Genomic DNA, 23,538 nt, shown 5'->3' on the forward strand with positions numbered 1-23,538 from the left:
TATGTTTTCTAAAATCAGGTGGGCAGAAGCAAGCCCTGCACTAGGTTAGATTTACCATTTTATATGTTGCTGTGGCTAAGGCTGTAGGCAAGTTTGGTGTAGTCGGCAATTGTATGTTCCTCCTTGCTGTGACTGTTGTGTGTTGTGCTTGAGTTTCCTGCTGATTGCCAATAGTAAATAGCACTGATGTGTTCCCATGAGTGTGGGATAGGTTTTGCAGGTGCTCCTGACAGTCCAAGAAGAAAGTTGTTAGTCTAGCCACACACCAAATTAGATCCTGAATTATGAGGCACTCACATATGAGTGAACAAAACAGGTGAACCAAGTACTTTTTAAAAAATACGTATCGGCAGGGCACGGTGGCTCATGCCTGTAATCCCAGCACTTTGGGAGGCTGAGGTGGGCAGATGACAAGGTCAGGAGTTCCAGACCAGCCTGGCCAATATGGTGAAACCCCGTCTCTACTAAAAATACACACACACAGACACAAACACACACACACACAAATTAGCCAGGTGTGGTGGCACTCTCCTGTAGTCCCAGCTACTTGGGAGGTTGAGGCAGGAGAATCACTTGAACCCAGGAGGCAGAGGTTTCAGTGAGCCGAGATAGCGCCACTGCACTCCAGCCTGGGTGACAGATCAAGACTCCATCAAAAAAAAAAAAAAAAAAAAAAATAACAATTGTATCAAGACATAGGTCCCATTTATGTTCCCTTGTATTGCAACATTATTGTGTTGTGTTTCAGTGGGGGACCAAATGCTTTATGGACTTCATTTTAGGGGAAACTTTCATAAGGAAAAGGTTTGTATACCTTTAATAACCGCAGGAGTGGCCCCTTGGGAGGTGGCAGTGTGACTACACCAATAAATTTCCTCCCAAGTACTCATGGACATAAAGTGTCTATTGAGACACTGGAGACTACTAGAAGGGGGCCGGGGAGGGGAGCAAGGGTTGAAAAACAAACTGTTCGGTACTATGCTCAATACCTGGGTGATGGGATCATTTGTACCCCAAACCTCAGCATCATGCAATATACCCGGGTAACAAATCTGCACATGTGCCCACTGAATCTAAATTAAAGTTGAAAAAGAAACGACAAGGCATAAAAATGTGTTAATGCAAATGAAAACATTCCTCTCAAGTTAATTTCATTACATGTCTTCTCATTATCGTTTATATCTTCTGTTGGTTTGGAGTGTGTAGGGATTTTCAAGGAGCCCTCAGAAAACTAACATTGGGCAACAACTGCCCTCAAATATTTTCTAAGTTTTTAATAATTGTGGTTTTGGACAAATTTCATAATAGCTATAAGGAAATCGTTATCAATGTGGGTGGAGAAACTTCCATGCGAAGAGTAGTTAGATTTCTCCCTGAGATCAAATATGGTTTTTCTAAGAATTGTCTGTGCTGTGACACCCACAAGCTATGATTTGTTCACTGTGGGTAGCCAGCATTGCAATTGCTGTAGAGTCCACTTCCACTGAGTGTTATGTAAAACTTGCAGTTAGTATATTGAGATTATGTTAGGGAAGAATTCTCAAGCTGGTTGTAGTGACTGTGTGTGTGTGTGTGTGTGTGTGTGTGTGTGTGTGAGAGAGAGAGAGAGAGATTTTTTTTTAAGAAATGTCTTGGCCCAGGTAATGTCATGTAGTATGCATTGCCTTCCTTGTATGCATTGATTAGCAACCAGAGAAGAAGTCCATGGTAAGGTTCACTTGGCCGCTTGGCTAATACACTTTCTTTCCATCTCAATAGTGGGGATTCTAATGGAGGGAGAGAAAGATCATTACGATTAATATGAAAAGAAACCAGTAACTGTAAAGGTATACACTGTGGGTGTTGATTGCACTTATTATAATTCCAGGGATAAGAAAAAGCTATCATTTTATCTATACAATCCCTTAGGGCTTGTGGGTATTGTATCTGGATTATAGCATTAATAACAGCACCAATCACAAGCATCCTGGTTGTAATATTTGATGCATACTATCTCTGGGCATTCCTTAAATGAGGCTCCATTGGTAGTGGCCCATTACTTCATTTGTTTAATGGCACATGAGTTAATAATAGTGGGTTTCATCTAATGTGAAGGAAAAGGTGGCCCACAGAGTTTAGAAAGCATCTATGAATCACAAGTGAAATTGTAGAATCTGACTTAGCTGGAAGGATGTTACTAAGTGGTAGTAGAGAGAGAAGGAGAAGTGCTAACCTCAGTGCTGATGTCTGTGGACTGACCCAGTGAAATGGGAGCATGTTTCCCTTGGTTCCCAGTCTGACCTATGTTGGGTCTCCCTGTGGGGTGTATGTGGCATGCTGTTTCCATACATACTTTGCTAGCAGTAGGGTGTGGATTACCACGGATAGGGTGATCCACCAATCGAGGTATAATTGACATTGGTGAGGGTAGGAACTTTCTCAGGTAAGGAAGGTCAGAGCAACAGCATAGGCGTAAATGTTGGAGGTCATTTGCAGTCAGCAGTAGGGAATCTGATTGTCCTCTGGAAGTCACCCATATGGTGTTACCAGATACAAGAGTTGTTTGTTCAATCTCCTGGGTGTAGGGAGCAGGTCAACGTTTGTTCCATAGTGCCCTTAGTGGAGCAAAGTAGATGGGCAGAAAATGAGGATTCTTCCCTCTCCAGATAGTGGTGGGTGGTTTGCTAGGTTTATGCTGGGTAATGAACAGACTAAGACTGAGAATGCACCCAGAGTGAGTGGTCCATGCCAGGTCCTTGTCAGGATTGAGGGGAAATGAAATGACCAGGCTCTGGATTTTCTATGAGGAAGAAGGAAGAGGTGAAAGAGCCCAGTTCCTTTGCTGTGGGTGGTCACTTCAGGGCCCCATATTCTTGAATACTGGTAAATCATGTTGTGTCCAGTGGGTACATACATCAGCAGAGGTTGCAGAATCTCTGTTGGTGGTCTCTTCTTTTGCTGTGAATTAAAATATAGTGTGGTTATGCCAGAGAGGTATGGGTTTAATGTAAGCATGACTGTGGTAGTATTTTTGGCTACTGGGAGTACTACTGTCCTGCAGGTTCTTTCAATATCCCTTGTTTTAAAAAACCCATTGGGTCATTCTGTGATACCTGCTACTGTACGATCAGAGAATAAATGAGAAATCCAAGCAGTGTTCTTTGGTAATGCCTACGGTTGAATCTTCTTTGCAGAGAAGTGAGAGTCTTGATCTGACTGGATAAGTTTGTGTAACGTTTGTACTCCCAAAGGCCATACAAACTATTTTTTCAACTCTTCAATAACATTAGCAGAGATTGGTGTGTTTCGTGGGTAAGCCAAGAGTAAGCCTGTGTCGGTATTACTACACTGTTGTGGCATATGTAATAGTTCCTGCTGCTTCAGAGAGAGGCCCAATGAAATTGACTGGATTTGCCAGCTCTGATATAGCCCTTCTCCTCCTGTACAGTAGGTCCAAGTCTCTAGATTTCTGGCCTGTGGTACAGTCCCTAACGGCTTTGTGTAAATGTCTCTCTGCTAGGTCTATTTCTCATTAGCAGTTGATTTTCACGATCTCATGATGCCCAAATGCCCTGACCTCTCCTGTGTAGGGTGTAGGGTAGCTCTTACCAAAGTCCTGGTGTCTCCCCTCTTTTCAAAAGGATTAACTGCTTTGGTAGTTTAGCTAGTTTGTCAGCTTCCAGATTGTATTGTTTGTTGTGAGCTGAGGTATGGTGTACAAAGATGTGCAGAGTGGAGGCCAATGTGCTGATATTTTCCCCCACATCTCCTTACCCACAATGTCTCAGCCTTGTGTGTTCCAGCCTTGATTTTGCCCAAGTCCCAACCCAATAGCCCATTAGCCACTGACCAGGAGTTGCCAAAAATGTGAAGCTTAGTAAAATGTTTATCGAAGGCCTTCTCTATTTCTAGGGGTGTTGCACACAGCCGGGCCCATTGGAGACTTTGGCTCATCCGCTCTGGAAGTTGGAGTATTTGAATAAGGGTGGTAGGATGTTGGTGTCCTTTATCTGATTCCCTTATACCTTGTGCTCACTCCATTGGTAAAGAAAAACATTAATTTTCTTGTTTTAAGACTGCTGTCCATCCTCCCTCCATTCCCCAATGAGCAAGAGCCAGGGACATTTCCAAGGGTTTTGGCAAGTTAACCTCACTGACAGAGTATGTGGCCATTTCCTCACACAGTAGTGACACTCCAGGAGGGCCAGGTGTAGTTTGATCCTATAGATACCATTTTCATTTTAATAAAGAAGCTTGTGTTGCTGATCCAATTTTACAGGCAGCTCTGTCCGTTACCCACGGCGTAATAGGAATCTCGGTCCATAGGGTAATTGTTTCTGCCCCACCAGGGCTTCAGTTTTGATATGTGCCCTGTATGCTGCCAGTGGGTGCCTGTCTAGTGAATACTTTAGGCTGAGGCTGAGAGCTGCTTACACCAAAAGCCCATGGGTAAGCATTTACCTGTCCATTTGGTCCAGAGGCTCCAGGAAGCAAATTTGGGAGGAGTGGAAACTTATAATTGCAAATCTTGTCCTTGGGAGCACTAGAGGGAAAGCCAAAGTATTAGCCTCCTTTAGCTCACCCAGTGCCTGTTGTTGCTTAGGTCCCTACTGAAAAAGGGAAGCATTACAGGTGTCTCGATAGACAATTCAGCAAGGGTCAACAAATGTTGGAGGTGAGGAATGCATTGTGCTATCATTCCTAATGAATGTTGGGGGTTCTTTACTGATGTGGGCAGTTTAAGCATGAGGAGCTTGTCTTTTATCAGATTGGAAACAGTCTGAACACTATTTCTGTCCTGCCAAAGTGTAGAGATCTTATTCATAGATTTAGACTGCCCTTATGAATCAGCTCAGATAATGGGCGAGCGTTTGTGGCTGACTTGGTACAGAAAATAGCAAAGGTATTGAGGATCACATGGAAACTGCATGCTGCCTACCAGCCTCAAAGTTCCGGAAAGGTGACCGAGTGTGGATCAAGGACTGAAACATAGCCCCTTTGCATGCACGGTGGAAAGGACCCCAGCCTGTCATCCTGACCACTCCCACTGCTGTGAAGGTAGAAGGAATCCCAGCCTGGATCCACCACAGCCATGTAAAACCTGCAGCGCCTGAAACTTAGGAGGCAAGACCAAGACCGGATAACTCAGGCTGCACTCCCCCTGTCGGAGAGTAAATCCCAGGTAATGTACCTGTTGTCGGCAGATCTAGGCTTTCTTCTTGGACACCTTATACCCACAGTCCTCCAGGTGCCAAAGTAGGACATCCGTTCCCTTTGCAAACCTGACTGCTGTGGGGTGTCCTAGCAGAAAGTCATCAATGTACTGGAGCAACATGCAGCCTAGGTCTCTGGCAGGAAACTTCGGGAAGTCCCGAACCAGTCCTTCCTCGAAGACGGTGGGGGAGTTCTTGAACCTTTGGGGAAGCCGGTTTCAAGAGTGGTGACACCTGACCCCGGATCTTCCCACTGAAAGGCAAACAGCTTCTGGCTCTTAGGGGCCAGTCTGATGCCAAAGAAAGAGTCTTTCACGTCCAAGCAGGTGAACCAGCTGTCCTCAGCTGACAGCAACCCTAACAACGTGTACGGTTAGGTACTTTTGGATGTAAAGTCACTGTAGCTTGATTGACCAAGCACAAGTCCTGTACTGGCCTGTAGTCCTTGGTCCTTGGCTTGGGAACAGGCAGGAGGGGAGTGTAGTATTCTGAAGTCCGAACAGGCAGAGTGGAAAAACACCCTTCCGAGTTCCTAGTGTAGCCCTCAAATTTTACAGACTTATACCTTACATGGTATAATTGCCAATCCACTCTCAGTGAGAGGTGGTTTACTGAGGGTTGTGATGAACTGTGAAACAGAGTCCTGGTCAGGTTCTGTGAGGAGGATGTCACCGATATAATGCCAAAGCGTAGTTTCTGGTGAAATTGTGGGGCAGGTTTCTATGTCCTGTTGGCAATGACTGTGCAATTGGAGGGCTATTTAAGTAACCCCCAAAAAGCTAGCATCACAATGAATACAAGGGGAAACAAATAACCCAAAAGCAAGCGGGTGAAGGTATACTATTGTCTCTCAAAGGTGGAAGTGAAATCTGTTTGACTCAACAGTGAAATTTTTACTAAATAGAACATGTTAGCCAAGTCTATAACTCCAGATTCAAATTCTGAGGCCTTAGATGCCCTGGATTAATATAAGCTTAGCACTGATATTTTGAATGACACCCATTAAGGCAACAATGTCCTATAGAGGTGCTCTAATAAAGGGAACAGCCCTGTTGAACTCTCTATGGTCTATAGTCTCTACTCATTTGTAGTGTCTCTTAGTGCAGGCCATTTGGGGAGTTGATAGGTGAAGTAGTAGGAGTCTGTGCTCCTTGTTTATCTATGTCACCTGTGACAGGCCATAATCCTTCAGTATCCTGCCTCAGCTTCTGCTGTGGTGTATGAACCATCAGAACCAGGAGGGGCAGGTTAACTGGTTCCCACCAGGAAGTACCCACCAGTAGCATAAAAACCTTAGTCTTGTGTCATGAGCTTATCTGCTGCCTCAGAAGGTCTGTTCCAATAATGGGGAAACAGATAATCTTGGAGGGGAGGCAAGCAGGACAGAAGCATATTTTCAGCAAAACTGGGCCAATTTTAATAGTTAAGAGGGGAATTATCCCTTTAATTAATTCCTTTAATTAACCCCCTCCCAAGCAGATAACCTACTTAGGGGGAGGGGGTTCCTTTTAAAGCATGTGTGTGTCTTGCCATAAGGGAGAATTGGGCACCCCTGACTGACATAGCCAGTGTTGTTTGTCAGAGCCCAAGCCACAGTTAATATGGTAAGAGAGCTGTCAGAAGGGGCCTTCCGACACTGCAGAATCCCTATGTGAGAGAAGATTCTTAGCCATTTGACAGGCATCAGAGACAGGTGTGGAAGATAAGGCTGCCTCCAAAGGGAAAGCCAGCTGGGGTGGGGGGTGGGGCCGTAATCTAATCCTAGTAAGTATTGCAATTGCTCCAAGATTCACCAGAGATCATCCAACTTGGGACTTTCTTGTGCCTTAGGGTCTAACATAACCTCTTTTGTTTATCTTATGGTTGATGCATACATGGGAGCCTAGCCATAGGCAGTTTGTTTGGCCCAGGAGGGGACAGCCTGAGTGTTGATAATAACTTTGATTTAGGCCAGGTAGGGTATTGTAGTGTTAGCAGGCAACACCTGACTCTGAGTTTGTCTTTCATGAGTTTCTATTAAATCCAATGCAGCTATGGCCTCTTGAATTGTTTTAGCACTAGCCACCATGCCCAGTAAAGAAGATTTTCCCAGAAGCCCCACACCCCGAGAAACAATTGAGTGGACTCAGGACTCGATTCAGACTCCTCCAGTCTTGTCAAGCCATCCTGCCACACCTCATTTGTTGCCTCCACTCCAACATGTCCAACTGGTGGAGGAGATCTTTGGCCTTGGCTAACCTTTTCCCTGGACAGTCTTCCCAGGCCATTATGAGGTCTAATGTAGGGTGGGCAGCCTTCTAATCCACAAAAATACACATCAGCAATACAGATGTGAACAGAGGTCCAATGCCTCTGTGTGGCTTCTTCCCAAATTCTACTCTAATTATACAGGATACTTTAGTGGGGACACAATTTTTCCATCATGTACTATCGCCCCCAATTGTTTAATTTAATTCCCCATTAAGTAGAATCTGTCTCCTGCTAGATAGATTCTATAGAGCCAAGCAGCCCTTTGTTTATTTGGTTATTGGCCTCGGTACTTAAGGAGAGACTGGGGCTCCGGTAAGAGAGAGGATGGGACTCCTCCTCTGAGCAAGAACTGATTCTTCCTTCTTGGCTCTCCCTTTTTGTCTTTTCCATTTTTATTACTTTCTGGGTGGCTATAGACACAGCAGAGGGTAAATTATCCCAGTCCCTGCATGGTGACACTTGCTGCTTTTTCTTCTGGAGAGCACCTATTCTCCTCTCCAGGGACCTCTTGTCCAAACTGTCTCTCCCAGGAGTTTGGGCTCTTACATATTCTCTGGGTGGCATCCTGGTGATACATTGCTGCCAGCAAGGTCAGCACATGCCTCATGGTTAGGATTGCCTGTTCAACCTGACAGCAACCTCCTGTAGAGTTCCGGGAGGAGTAAGAATACAAACTTTTTGCCTTCAGTCACTTTAAGTAACACTAGCTAGCTCAGCCCAAAGATTGAGATATTAATATCCCTCTGGAGAGGGGATAGCATGATGACAACTGCAACATCATAATTGAGTGTAACAACAGTAGAGGCATGCTGCCTGCTTTCAAAGGCCTCTCCACCAGCCGCCCTTAGGAGACCAACCTTGGCCCGATGTCTCTGCCTTATTGGCTCATTTACTTGCCTAGCTGTCTCTGGGGAGGAGGACATCCTCACATCTCAGACTACCCCAAATCCTCAACTCAGCCACAGGGAGCATTTCCCACCATAGCCTGTTATGCAGTACAGGGTGGCTTACCCTTGTTCCAGAGGCATGCACGCCCTCTCTTTTTCTATTCAGGTGCACAGTGTCCAATGTCAACTGAGGGGGGGACCCAGGCGAGTGGGCTGACCTCCTTCCCCAGTACCTTGGCATCTCAAACTCCAAATCTAGTTCTAATGGTGTGGGTTCACTCAACTACTGGTGCTACCTCCAGGCCAGGTCAATGAGGTATAGAAGAAGACTGCAAAAAGTATATTGTTGCAGTACAGCAATGAGCGATGCTGCACAAAACTGCTACAGAGGCATTCTAAATGTAGAGTCTGAGCACTTAAGGCTGCCTAGGACTGATTTTTCAATTGATTGTCCTACTGACTGGGTAGACACTATGCCAATTTCTTGTTCAAGAAAATCCCATCCTCCTCACCACTTGCGGTGAGTGCCATGATTTCTTGGCTGATCAATGAAGAAGACATGACTACGAGATGGCAGTAGCGCCCAAGAACCTTTGTTGTTGTTGTTGTTGTTGTTTGTTTTTGTTTTTGAGAAGGGAGAAGGAGTCTCACTCTGTTGCCCAAGCTGGAATACAGTGGTGGGACCTCCGCTCATTGCAACCTCCGCCTCCCGGGTTCAAGTGATTCTCCAGCCTCAGTCTCCCATGTAGCTGTGATTACAGGTGCCTGCCACAATGCCCAGCTAAGTTTTGTATTTTTTAGTAGAGACGAGGTTTCACCCTGTTGGCCAGGCTGGTCTCAAACACCTGACCTCAGGTGATCCACTCGCCTCGGCCTCCCAAAGTGCTGGGATTACAGGCGTGAGCCACCGCGCCCAGTCAAGAAGCTTTTTATTTCGGCGGTGCTTTGACAGGTTGCCAGAGAGGGAAAGTCTTTCACATCAGACCTTCCAGAGGCAGTAGCAGAGGACCACTGCCCAGAAGGGGAAGAGGGCAAGGCAACTCCTGGGGTAGAGAAGAATAGGAGAGGGCCTTATATGTCTGGGCTATATGACTCAGCAGCAGGAGAGGGAGTCTCTGGGTCAGAGAGCTCTGGAGGCAAGCATTGGCATGGGGTCTTTTATAGCCTCTGCGTTTGCCTTAACTGTGGCTAGCAGATGTCAGTGCAGTTTTGTGGGGCATGCAAGGCAGGCAAGCCCCAAGTGGCTACATATATGCTTACCTGAGCTACACTTAAAGCAATTGCATGTGTAAAAAAATGTCGAGTGTGGCGTTGGCAGGCTTTCAGCCTGCTGTGAGGAAGTATAATGGCAATATAGAGGCCAATATATGGAAGTCATCTTTAACCCACTGATATAATAACATGCCACTTAGTCAGCCACTCTGATTAATCTGACTGGCGTAGTCTGAGATCAAATCCATTCAATCTGTACTATCAACAGGACTCTAAGCAGCAAGGTGAGATCAATCTGCAATGTTCACCCGAACTTAAAACGTTAAGCGCACACGTACAGTACTACTGCTCCTGAGATTTTATCTAAGGGAAATGAAAGCATAGATCCACATAAAGACGTGTACATGAATGTTTAGAGCAGCTTCACTTGTACTAGTGAAAACCTGGAAACAATCCAAAATACCATAAAATGAAATATTATACTGTGACAAATACTAATGAACTATTGATAGAAATAACAGCATGGGTGAATCTGAAAATAACTATGCTGATTGTAAGAAGACAAAAAAGAGTATACAGTGTATAATTCTATTTATATAGAATTCTATAAAGCACAAACTAATCTATAGTGAGAGCAAGCAGATCAGTGGTTGCCTAGGGACAGGGATGGGGATGGGTAGGGAGGTAAGGAACATAAAGAGGCATGTGAAAGCCTTTGGAAGTGATGAAAATGATTGTCATTTTGAATGTGGTAAGGGCTTATGATTATTGGTAAGGAGTTATGCTTATAAAATATAAATAATTTATATTTTATGAATTATATAAATTACATATAATTTCATTTAATTTTAAATGTAAGGAATGGCAACATGTCTTGAGTCAAAGAACCCTCAAAACAACACCTCAAGTACTGCAAAGTCTTTGACTATGTATTTGCCAGTTAACTTATCTTTAAACATCAATAATAAATAAAAATTGTCAAGACTTACTTGTTTCTATTTGTTTATTTTAGTGTGCTGATGCTTTTTCACATTCTGGGTCATATTTTCAAAGTATTGTTTCACATTGTGTAAATGTATGTTTTGTTTTTTTTCACTATTGGTAAAGAGCATCTCAAGCAAGGTCCTGCTTTATACTATGGTATAGGAGCATGTTTTACTCAGATATGAACCACTTGCAGGCAGCTTTATGGATGAGAAATCTGATAGTTAAGGAACACTCTGGATTAGTTTCCCACTGGTGAGAAAATAAAAAAGCGATGGGCACTTTTTCCAAACAACACGTAATTAATCAAGTACTCAAAACATGCTAACTGGGTTTAGACTATTCTATTACCAAAATATTCCATTCAATTCCTATGGACAGTTTGTAAACTGTCATTCCCAATGCCTCCTCATCCTTCAAAGTCCCAATCAAAGGTCTCATAGCTTGTCAGACCTTTGGGGAAGTGCTTTTATTTTTAAATTAAAAGTTAAGTCATGTGCGGGACAGAGTGACGCAAAATACAGTCAGTGGTCAGGACCTAAAGACCTCTCCTCCACCTGGGCCTTGAGAGTTTGGGAGAAGCTTAGGAAGAAAAGCCAACAATCTGAGTCCACTGGGCTTTGAGGCAGGGGTTTTGCATCTGTACATGTGGGATAAATGATGTGAAAACCATTAACTATGCTGCTGATCCAGCTGCAGGGAAAAGCTTTTCCTCTGATCAAGGTGATTATCTGGCTGGTGGACCTCATTTTGCACCAGGTCCTGATCCCTGAGCTGAGCCTGAGTCCACAGTTCACCTGATGGAGAACTCAGAGTCAAAGCCCAGGCCCAAGTCAGGCTGTCTGACTGCTGCTTGAGGGCCTAGGGAGAATACTCCCGGAGTCAGGAGGGTGGAGGTGAGGATGACAGTGAAATGGCCAGAAGGTGAAGATACATGTGAATATTCTATCTTCATTAGGTCACATGGATGAAAGGTAATAGAAAGGCAGCACATATATTTTCGAGAAGTTAAAGCTGATAGTCAGAACACAAAGATGGTTGATTGTTCCACAGACATGGAAGGCAGGGGCTCAAGACCTGTAAAATACCCCACTGACCAGATAACTGAGACAGTACTTCCCAGTGATGCACTCTGCTGGCAGACAGTGTGAAATTTTCCTGGAGAAGGCTCAGGCCATCAGTCCCTGGTCCATCTTCTGGCCCCACAGAGATGCTGATCAGAACACCTTCCACAGGGAGAGCATTGCACAAGTGATTCCCTTTTTAGAAATTCTTCTAAGCCAGTCAGAAGATGACAAGCTTGCAGATGGAAGGGAATCAGAATCTGGGTGATGTCTTTAGTGGCTGAGCGATCCCTGCATGTGGTTCAGAGTGTTTTCACTAAGACAAAACAGTGGGAGAAGGAAAATTCCTGCACCCATACAAACTTTGAGGGAATACTGGAGCTTAATGTAACAGAGACTGGTCATACTAGGAAATTTTATTACATTTTCTGGAGGGGTCGCAGGGCTTTGTGTTTGTGCTGCTTTCCGTGGTGCAGTCAAGCTCGCCAAAAGTGTGACAGAATCACGGAATTACCCTTGGCAGAAATGCGGAATTACTCCTAACCCCTACCCTCATCCTCCACCTGGACCAGAGAGAGAAACAACTACTTGAGTTTTCAGAAACTACCAAACCTTGGCTCTAGCTCGGCATCCTTTGTCAGAGCATGGAAGATTGGGGTGAGGGACATGGTGAACAAAAACTGCATCCTTGAGCTGCTCGCACTTCCTCTTTCCCCCTTTTTCTCTTGTGTGTGGGGTCAGACGTTACCAGGCAGGGGTCACTAAGGTTGTCAGTGGGAGGATGCGACCCCTGGTGGGTTCCTCCCAGTCAGCTCAACATAGGAGGCTCCCAATTCCCCTTTCTCCTGCAAGGAAAGACACCACAGCTGTGTCACCCTCCTTCAGAGACTGCAGATTGGAGGTCTGTTTTCCACAAAACCTAGTTCTAAGCCATTTCTAGCAAGCGACAGTGACTGATTGGAAGCCTAGTGGTGACAGCTGCCCAGGTGGCAGGCTTAAATAGCAACACCTCCTGGTAGTGAACGAATTTCAAATTTCACACAAGAAAACAAAACCATGGGCTATTTTCTCCCATGAATTTTTGCCTATTTTGGGCCTTAAATCAAATTGAAAAAAGCATGACTAAAACACTCAAACTGCCAATACAGTTAGAGTTATACACTTTGTGAGACTAACTCGGGAAACTACTGCCCTGCTTCTGCAAGGATAAGGCTCTGTAAGGCATGACTTGAAATGAAATCCAAGCATATTTTATCTGTTTAACTCTGGTGCAGGAGAACAGAGCAGCATTTACGGTGTAAACTAAATTAGTCTATTCCTGAAGAGAACATTTGCTACTCACATTTATGGTGGAAGAAGAAATCTCACAACACAACAAAGCTCTCCTTGTGAGTGGAGCAGGCCAATCCTAGGTAGAGCCAGACTACAGGGCTTATAGGCTCTATGCTCTAAGCTACTGATGCCCCTTTGTGCCAGAGGCTGGGTTTTGCAGCAAACTCAGCTCAGGCCTGGGAACACTGGGCCCACCAAGAATCCTAAATAGTCAATTAAAACCCCTGAAATAGCCAGGCCTGTTCCTTTAAACATTAGTATTATTTGTATACCTTTAGGAGGTACAAGTCCAGTTTTGTCACATGGATATATTAGCCAGTGGTGAAGTCTAGGCTTACCAGAGCAACAACAGGATGACTGCACAACAGATAATCTCCCTTGTGCAGTCAACAACTATAACTCTGGCAGATAGGGTGCGTACTATTCATACCGACTACAGAGAGCATGAACGCCTCTAACCTGAAAAAGGATATGAAACCAGTTATCAATTTATTACCTCTTAGCTCCAAATTCACCCTTCAATGTATATTCTTTGATAATGGGGTGATTCTTTAAGCATCTCTCCTTTAAAGTAACATCAAAAAGCACGATGTTACATTTACTTAATAGAGGGCTCTGGAGGGATAGACACTGAAAAAGGAAGTGGTATTTCTATGATTTCTGGCTTTCAGAGGTGTGGAGGTAAGGACATTCAGGATGCTTTGTCCCAGGCCTGGGCCCAGAACAACTGTCCCTCAGCAAATCTGCAGTCCTGGTGTGCCCTGATGATCAGCTTCTTGTGGCCCTCTTGATAGGGATATCCTGTACTCCAAGTCATCTGCCCACTGCTTCCCTCTGCTCACTTGCTCCGCAGCCACACAAACACACACACACACAGCCAGGTTCATGTAGTCCTTTCAATACTGCAGCCCTCTCAGCACCGAGCCCCCACCCTGATCCTGTGCAAGGGGCATTGTTTACTCCAGGCCTCCAACTGAGACAGGACTCCCCACCCCTACTTCACACTACATTCTAGCCACCAGCTATGGCTTGTCCACACTACCATGCTCCAAAGGGTGCCTTCTTGCTTCCTCTGCGACCATGGACCAGTTCTGCCTCTGTAGACTAGCTTAGGTACCGGCAAACCAGCGGAACTTCTCTGCCATCCAGTAGGTTCTTCTCCAATGTGATATGAAATCCAGCCTTGGGGAGAAGCTTTCATTCTAAGTTTGTCTTTCCTTGGGTACTCTCCCCCAGCCCCAGAAAACCCCACATAGAGTTGTCTTGTATCCTATATAACATCTTTTATCATCGGTTAATGATTCTTTATACTAAATTTTCCCCTTCTAGATCACTGTGTGTTTCTATCTCCTGATAGAATCCATATTGCTACAGAACACAATATATACAGCAAGCATCATTCTTAATGGAGAATCACTGAAAGCTTCCTCTTTAAGAGCTGCATCAAGTAAGGATGTCCACTATCACCATTTCTATGCAATAGTTTACTGGGGGTGGGGGTGGGGTCCCAGACAGTGCAGTAGGGAAAGAAAAAGGAATAACATATTTGGAAAGGAAAAAGAAAGACTGGCACTATTTTCAGATGATATGACAGTATATATAAAATTCTACAAGGTATTGCAGACAAATTATTAGAATTGATAGAAGAGATTATATGCTTGTAGGATAAAATCTTAAAAAACAAAAGCCAATTGCATCTTATTTAGAGTTATACATTTACACAATAAAAATTTCAAACATACGATTTGCAAGATATGAAATGCCTAGAATAAAAAACTTGCCTCGTGGGAAAAATATAAGATATTATTTGGGCACATTAAAGGTGATCTTATTAAAAGAAGAGATTGACCATAACCATGAATGGAACATTGAAGATTGAGAAGTCAAATCTAAAATATCAGCACAATCCAAATTAGAACCCCAAACTAGCTGTTAGTTGAAATTTGTATGATTAGTTTATAATTTAAATGGAATTGAAATGGACCAAAAGTAGCCAAGACACTTTTGAAGAACAAAGTAGTATTGACTTGCCTAATCCAAATATCAGAATTGACTATGGATCTGTAGTAATTAAGACAGTGTGGTATTTCAAATGGATAAGTGCTTAATAGAGAGTATAGGAACTAACCCACATATGTGTAGATACTTGATTTATGGCACTGTAAATCAATTAGCAAAAGGCAGACTTTTCAATAACTGGTTTACTGAGAAAACTGGATATTCACTTACATACATACAAACATATATAAATGGAACTCTACATAACACAATACACAAACATCAATTGCAGGCAGATTAAGAACTGACTATGAAGGGCAATAGCATACATATTTTAGAAGAAAATATAGAGAATGCTTTCATGTCCCAGGTTTCCTTAAAACAGAAAATATTTCTTAAAACAAAAAAGCACTAACCATCAGGAAAAGAATGATGAAGTTGACTATATTATAATTAATAGCTTCTGTTCACAAAACAGAGGACAAACAAGTGAAAATACAAACAGAGCAAGGGAGTGTTTTGGTCACAGGTATGAACGAGTATTTAAAATATTTAACAGACTGATGAACAATAGAATAGAAACATGGGTTAAAAGAGGTAAATTTGAATAGATCTTCCTCGAAATAGAAACTCTAAAAGGCTCATTATCACGAAAATGTGCTAAAGCTTAATAGTAATTTGGGTATTACCCACCAGTAGACCGGCAAAATTTAAATTCTGACAGTACTTTGTGTAGGTGAAGATGTGGATCAGGAAGGACACTCTGTGCTGCTGATGGGATTGACAACTGTCCCAATCACAACAGAGAACAATTTGGCATCATCTAGTAAAGCTCAGGATATCCATTCCCTATGGCCCTGTGATTCTATTCTTGGATATATATCCTAGAGAGATTTTTACACATGTGTCCAATTAGAAATGTGCAAGAATGTTCATAATAATCATTGAAAAGTTAAAGCAATCCTAATCTCCATCTGCTGAGAATGGAGTAGTATAATCATACCATAATCACTTTGCTATAAGCATATGCTGGAATGACAGTCGATGGAGACAAAGTATCTACTTACTTATAGCTATTATGAACAACATGGATGAGTCTCTCAAGTATAATACACAGTGAAAAAAGGAAGCTATAAAAGGAAGGATGCTGTATGATTCCATTTATACAATTTTGTATCAACTCTATTGTTTAGGGATGCATACAAAAGTGATAAAGCTATAAAGGAAAGCGGTGAAATGATTATTACAAAGTCAGAGCAATAACTATATCCATATAGGAGAGTGTGGGTTGTCATTGGGAGGAGTACAGCGGCTGTATTCTGGAAGGCTGGCAGTGGTCTATTGCTTGACCTTGGTCCTAGCTAAATAGGTGTTTGCTTTTGTAAAATAATCTAAACCATACAGATAAGTTTTATGCACTCTTCAAATTTCAGATTTGAAAAATTCTTCCTCTAGAAAAGGTGATAGAAAGAAAAGTATGTGGAGTAGAAATTTTGATGAGGTTCAAATAGTTATGGATGAAAAACTTGATCCTCCAGTCAAGAGATCAAGTGTCCACTGTCATTAAAAGAGGGCGAGAGAGCTGGGAGTATTTAAACAACAGGTTACACCTCCCACCCCCCCCACCAATCTATTCATCACTCTAAGCCTTCTCATCTCAGATATTTCACCCTATATTTGTGTCAATTCCAAACTCATTCGTGACAGACAAATTGGAGAATTGTCGTCATCATTAATAAGGTCATTAGGCACCACAGGCCCAGCAAAACTGGGCCACCACACTTAAATGCTAGCAGGTACACCAGGGTGATTGGACAAGATCGTCTGTGCACCTTACTTGGCAGAGTCCATTTCAGTGACTGAGGGTTTAACCTTAACACATTTAACTGGAATTCCTGTCCAGAGAATGTGCTGGAGAATGCAGAATAAACTGAGGAATGCCCTCATTGTGCTATGAGAGTGGACATGAAATTTATTATGGTACAACCGATGGCGGAAGGGCAAAGAGTTGGTTTAGGTTGTGCACTGTATAGGGAGAAGCCAGGAGTGGGTTGGGTTTTTTCCAGATTTCAATATAAATTGTTTCATCCTCCAGACTGCATTTCTAGGCTGAACAATGCTGATCTGTTTTGGCCGCATCTCTCACTCATTCTAATCTCTGTATCAGCAGACAAAAATTGAACTATGCAGCAAATTGTACCGAGGACTTTGCTCAAGACAATTGTGACTATGGAAGTTGTCCCGCGGGGAGGTGGGAAGGGGAAGGACATTTTTGGCAGAAATGCCAGCACTATGATCGTTTAATGCTGACACAGAGACAGTTTATTCTCTCAGGAATTGTCTTTCATCCATCAATCCAGGCAGGCAGCCAGCCGGTAAACAAATTTTAACACACAAAAAGTACGAAGCAACATGTCTAACACAGGGAGGGGCTGGGGTGTGTTTATTTGGGTATATACAATGAGTCACGGATTAAAATTGCTTTTAGCGGATAGATGCCTAGGTATTCCACAGCATTACTGAACAAGCTGTCGTCATTTCCCCATCACCTCAGAAGACCTCCTTAATTACTTATATTAACTGTAGAACGTATTTATGCATACCAGGCTCTACCTCTGGGCTTTCTATTCTGTTCCAGAGACCCAGTACCAGAATATTTAAATCACTGTGGCGTTAAATACGTTTTAATATCTGATAGGGCCAGTTTCCCCGCATTGCACTTTTTTTCCCCCTTTTAGGAACCTATTCAGACCCGCGGCAGGGGGCGGGGTCGCGCCTCCTCGGCTCTGGTTCCAGCCGAGCCTCTGGGACACAGAGATGGAAATCCCGAAGCTGCTCCCGGCTCGCGGGACACTACAGGGCGGCGGCGGCGATATGCCCGCGGGTGGCGGCCGGGTCCACCGAGGCCCTGACCCGCCGGCTGACCAGGTCTCCACGCGCCGCCTCCTGCTGCTCCGGGACCTCCAAGATGGCGGGCCCGGGCGGCGGCGCGAGGAGGCCCGCACGGCATCACGGGGCCCTGGCCCAAGCCTGTTGGCGCCGAGGCCTGATCAACCTAGCGGCGACGGCGGCGACGACTTCCTCCTGGTGCTGCTTGACCCGGTGGGTTGCGACGTGGACACCCTGGGCTCGGGTCAGGCCGCAGGGCCTGTGTTGAGGGAAGAGGCCGAGGCAGGCCCGGGGCTCCAGGGGGACGACAGCGGCGCGAACCCCGCGGGCTGCTCTACACTGGGCCCCCACTGCCTGTCCGCGATTCCCACTCAGGCCCCGATCTCTGCCCCCAGCCCCGCCGCGGCCTTCACCGGTACAGTCACTACCCACAACCAGGACCTGCTGTTGCGCTTTGAAAACAGCGTCCTCACCCTGACCACGCCCCCATCACACGCCTGGAAGCCAGGGGCCGCTCCTGCCCAGCAGCCCCCAAGGTGTCTGATCGCCCCCCAAGCCGGGTTCCCGCATGCCGCGCAGCCGGGTGACTGCCCAGAGCTGCAGCCAGACCTCCTGCTAGCCCAGCCGGCCGAACCCGCGCCAGCTCCGGCGCCTCAGGAGGAGGCGGAGGGCCTGGCCGCCGCCCTGGGCCCCCGGGGACAGCTGGGCTCTGCCCCAGGCGTGGTGCTGTACCTGTGCCCGGAGGCGCTGTGCGGGCAAACCTTCCCCAAGAAGCACCAGCTGAAGGTGCACCTGCTGACGCACAGCAGCAGCCAGGGCCAGAGGCCCTTCAAATGCCCCCTGGGTGACTGTGGCTGGACCTTCACCACCTCTTACAAGCTCAAGAGGCACCTGCAGTCTCACGACAAACTGCGGCCCTTTGGCTGCCCGGCGGAGGGCTGTGGCAAGAGCTTCACCACAGTGTACAACCTCAAGGCGCACATGAAGGGCCATGAGCAGGAGAACTCATTCAAATGCGAGGTGTGCGAAGAGAGCTTCCCCACGCAGGCCAAACTCAGCGCCCACCAGCGCAGCCACTTCGAACCCGAGAGGCCTTACCAGTGCGCGTTTTCTGGCTGCAAGAAGACATTTATCACAGTGAGTGCTCTGTTTTCCCATAACCGCGCCCATTTCAGGGAACAGGAACTGTTTTCCTGCTCTTTTCCTGGCTGCAGCAAGCAATATGACAAGGCTTGTAGGCTGAAAATTCACCTGCGGAGTCACACCGGCGAGAGACCTTTCCTTTGTGACTTTGATGGCTGTGGCTGGAACTTCACCAGCATGTCCAAACTCTTAAGGCACAAAAGGAAGCACGACGATGACCGGAGGTTCATGTGCCCTGTGGAAGGCTGTGGGAAATCTTTCACGAGGGCTGAACATCTGAAAGGCCACAGCATAACCCACCTGGGCACAAAGCCTTTCGTGTGTCCTGTGGAAGGCTGCTGTGCCAGGTTCTCTGCTCGCAGTAGCCTCTACATTCACTCCAAGAAACACCTGCAGGATGTGGACACTTGGAAAAGCCGTTGCCCGATCCCCACTTGTAATAAACTCTTCACATCCAAGCACAGCATGAAGATGCACATGACCAAAAGGCACAAGGTGGGCCAGGATCTCTTAGCTCAGCTAGAAGCAGCAAATTCTCTTACACCCAGCAGTGAACTTACCAGCCAGGGACAGGATGGTCTCAGAGATGCAGAGATGGTGTCTCTGTTTTCTGATGTACCAGACAGTACTTCTGCTGCAGTGTTGGACACAGCATTGGTGAACTCTGGAATCTTGACTATTGATGTGGCTTCTGTGAGCTCGACTCTGGCAGGACACCTCCCTGCTAATAGTAATTCCGTAGGGCAGGCTGTGGACCCTGCGGCGTTGAAGGCCACTAGCGACCCTCCTCAAACTCTGGATACCTCTCTCTTTTTTGGAACGGCGGCCACTGGTTTTCAGCAGAGCCCCTTAGATATGGATGAGGTCTCAAGTGTAAGTGTGGGGCCGTTGGGATCTCTGGGCTCTTTGGCCATGAAAAACTCCAGTGCAGAGCCTCAGGCTTTGACACCCAGCAGTAAGCTAACAGTGGACACAGATGCTCTGACTCCTTCCAGCACCCTTTGTGAAAACAGTGTCTCAGAACTACTGACACCAACCAAAGCGGAGTGGAACGTACATCCTGACTGACTTCTTCGGACAAGAGGGAGAAACCCAGTTTGGATTCCCCAGTGCAGCAAGAAACCACGGTTCTCAGAAAGAAACAGATCTTATCACTGTGACTGGCAGCTCATTTTTGGTATGAACCAACTCTATTCATTCCTTGCCATGTGGCTTACTTTTATTGCAGTCAATTTTGAAGATGTTCTGGACTAAATGTTTAAGTGCAGTCATTTCTCTTTGGTTTGCAAACAGAGCACAGCCCTGGACTACAAGTTTGCAGATCTAAATGCTGATCTTGAGTCTGGAACTGACAAGTTGTGTGACCCTGAGCAAGTCACTTAACCTATCTGAGCCTTAATTTCCTTATTTATGAATTGTGGTGGTTTGAACTCATTGCTCATAAGGTCTTTTCATTTGTGTGTGTGTGTGATTTTGTGCTTTTTCTTGAAAAATTTCGGCGTTTTGCAATTATTAATCATTGTTTGTACTTGTAATGAAAAGCGGTTTGAGCCCTGTAGCACTAAATAATGAAAGATTGAGAAACTGGTGTTTTACATTAAAAATTTAATGGAAATTTTACACAGTACAAAAATCTAATGATAGAGCTCCAAAAAAAAAAAAAAAAAAGAGCTAAAAATGGGGGTTGGTTCTTCTTAGCTGTTTATCATTCTAACCTTTTTCTTATGATGAAGGTGTGTTTTTGTTGTGGAAAATAAAAGGGCTTTTGTTATCACTCAGACCCAAGGTGAAATGTTTGTGGTTTTGAATAAGTTGGCCTTTAATAAGTTAGTCTCTCTTAGCTTCAGTTTTCTATCTGTAAAATGGTCATAGCAATGTGAACATATGTGTTACATCCTAGACTTATTTTTTCTATCCCAGTAGGTTGTATTGAAAGGAAAATGTTATATATGTTTCAGCATGTTTTGGTGAATCTTCATTCCCTTTCCTGCCCCTTGTTTTCCCTCCTCAAAGGGGAGAAATTAGCACAAATTAATATTAGGATTATGCAGGAAATAAACATTTGTGAAGGTTAAGAAAGAGGAAAAGAAAGTTATTTCTTCAACAGATTAAGAAGGATTTTTCTCCACACTGTTCTTTTGTGGCATTGGCCACATGTCCATTAGATCAATTTCATACTATCTTTGGTCTGCATTCAAAGCAAGCTGATGCAATAAGTATTCAGCCTATTCTTCCAAAACAATCTGGACATAGACCAGAGGGAGATTTTTCTCCCCTCTGTGCCCTAGAGAGCTCATTGCTGGCTCACTCTTAGAGTTGAAATAAGAGAGTTTTGTCTGCATTTTAAGTAGATACCATCTATCTTACATGAGTATAGCATTTTACAGTTTAGCACTTTCACAACTATTATATTTGATCCTCACAATCCTGTGAGGTAATATGGCAAAGTCAGAACTACAATTCATATTAAAATTTACCTAGCTCAGATTACAAATACATTTCACTTAGTAACTATTAATTGTGTGTGTGGCTCAAAACAAAGAGGAATTATTTCCCATTCTGCCATTTGACTCGAGTTTCACGACTATTTTGTTTATAACTGTTTGCTACCTCCCACCTTAATTGATTTCTCTTACATTCTTTGTACTCCACCCTATTTCCTTGTAGGTGTACACCAGTCCTTGCCATGAATCTCTTTTATTTATGTTTGAATTAGACAGGTCTCTTTCACGGTCACCATCTCTCAACCATTCTTCTTATGGCCCATTTTTCAGTCACAGTATTGCTGCAAGTATGTGCGTACATTGAGAAGTTATTTTCTTGATTTAGATGGCAATGTGTTTATACATGAATCAGATAATAATGGAGATATTTTATATAAGGCGTTAGTGAGAAGTAGTTCTACTTTTCCTTTTCTACAATGTGGTCATGGTAGCAAACACTATTGGTTGCTTTCAACCATTGTAACCAACTACTGTTTACATGTGGATACTTGGGGATAACAATTATTATGGCACTTTAACAGTACACTTTAATATTTACCACCTTGATTTACTGTCTTTACAATTTTTAAGTTGTTTGTACTTATTCAATGAAAAAGCAAAAAATACACATACATTTGTAATTCAAAGAAATAGAATTTTGTGTCTAACCGTTTAACAGTTCTCCCTTAGTATTTTAGAAAGATTTTAAGCCCATTTTAGGAATGTGTTGTCATTAGTTAAGTCCTCTTAAATAGATTATTTTTGTTTTCCTATAGAAAGTGCAGAGGCCTGAGGTGAACACAAGGGTCATAGGCATCCATTAAGATATATAACCATATAGATATTTTAAAACTCTGTCACATTGTTTCCTTAATCCCTTAGACCTATTTCTCCCCATGAAAACTACCATAAGCTATCTTTTGTTATGGTCTATAGAATTTTCAAAGGACAGATTTTTTTTTTTTAAGATAAAAATCTTATGATTGTCCGTGAGCTCACATGGTTTCTTTTGTTCAATTTTTTCAAAAGATTTCTCTTTCAATGCTGTTGTCCCAGCATGATAGTTGACATGGCATGTAATTACAGACAGAAGTGTGACTGTAAATATATTCGTGTTTCTGTTAGTGTTGGCATAAGCTTACCTTTTTGTTTAAACAATGGGACATGCTTTAATTTTATCTCGTTTGCCTTTTGTTCATCTTCAGTCCTTGATTTATTAACATTTTGCCAATTGAAAACACAATAAAAAATGCCTTGCAAGAAGGTTTGATTCTGGGGGATCCTGATGAGCATATTTATCATTAGTTTAAATATGTTAATCTTGACATTTTTACCAGTTATCTCATTATAGTGTTACATAATTTAAAGCCTTGAATAGTAAAAGTGAAACTTGTTAGAATACAAAGATCATCTTTCTCTGTGGATTAAATGCTTCATATTCCCATCCAGGAAAAATAAGATAAGACATTAGTATAACAGGGTATTTTTGACTGTTCCTTGATTCCACATAAAGCAATGATTAATTCCCTGATGGAAATATTCATAATCCCTTGGTAATTATTGGTATCAAACAGATCCACTTGATAACTTCATGATGATAAAAACTAAATTAAATGCAACTCACTCAAAATATGTGACAATTGAAATGTAAAGCTGAACTAAAATTTATATATATATATATATATCTGAAATTTGTATATATTTTATATGTAACTGAAATTTATATATTTACTTATTTATATATATATATATATATATATATATATATATATATATGTAACTTTTTTGAAAGATAGATTTCCTTAATAATTTTTTAAAAGTCAAATTGTATGCTAGGGTTTAAAGCAGGAGTCCCCAACCTCCAGGCCACGGACAGGTACTAGTCCATGGCCTGTTAGAAACTGGTCCGCACAGCAGGAGGTGAGTGGCAGCCAGGGAGCAAAAGTGAGCTCCACCTCTTGTCAGATCAGCAGTGGCATTAGATTCTCATATAGGAGCACAAATTCTATGGTGAACTGCACATGAGAGGGAGCTAGATTGCACACTCCTGATGAGAATCTAATTCCTAATGATGTGTCGCTGTATCCCATCACCCCAAAATGGG

At 43.7% G+C, this 23,538-nt stretch overlaps 1 protein-coding gene across 1 annotated transcript; it reads left to right on the top strand.

Annotated features, from left to right (window-relative positions):
* The first annotated feature begins 17,679 nt into the window (after positions 1-17,679).
* On the top strand, positions 17,680-22,697 carry LOC115898793 (zinc finger X-linked protein ZXDB-like). Its single transcript, XM_030934813.1, is given in 2 exon segments — positions 17,680-20,012; positions 20,014-22,697. Coding segments are annotated over 2 exon segments (2,397 nt in total). The 5' UTR covers positions 17,680-17,736; the 3' UTR covers positions 20,135-22,697.
* Positions 22,698-23,538: the final 841 nt, after the last annotated feature.

Source organism: Rhinopithecus roxellana, chromosome 7 (assembly GCF_007565055.1).
Source record: "Rhinopithecus roxellana isolate Shanxi Qingling chromosome 7, ASM756505v1, whole genome shotgun sequence".
Taxonomy (NCBI): Eukaryota; Metazoa; Chordata; class Mammalia; order Primates; family Cercopithecidae; genus Rhinopithecus; species Rhinopithecus roxellana.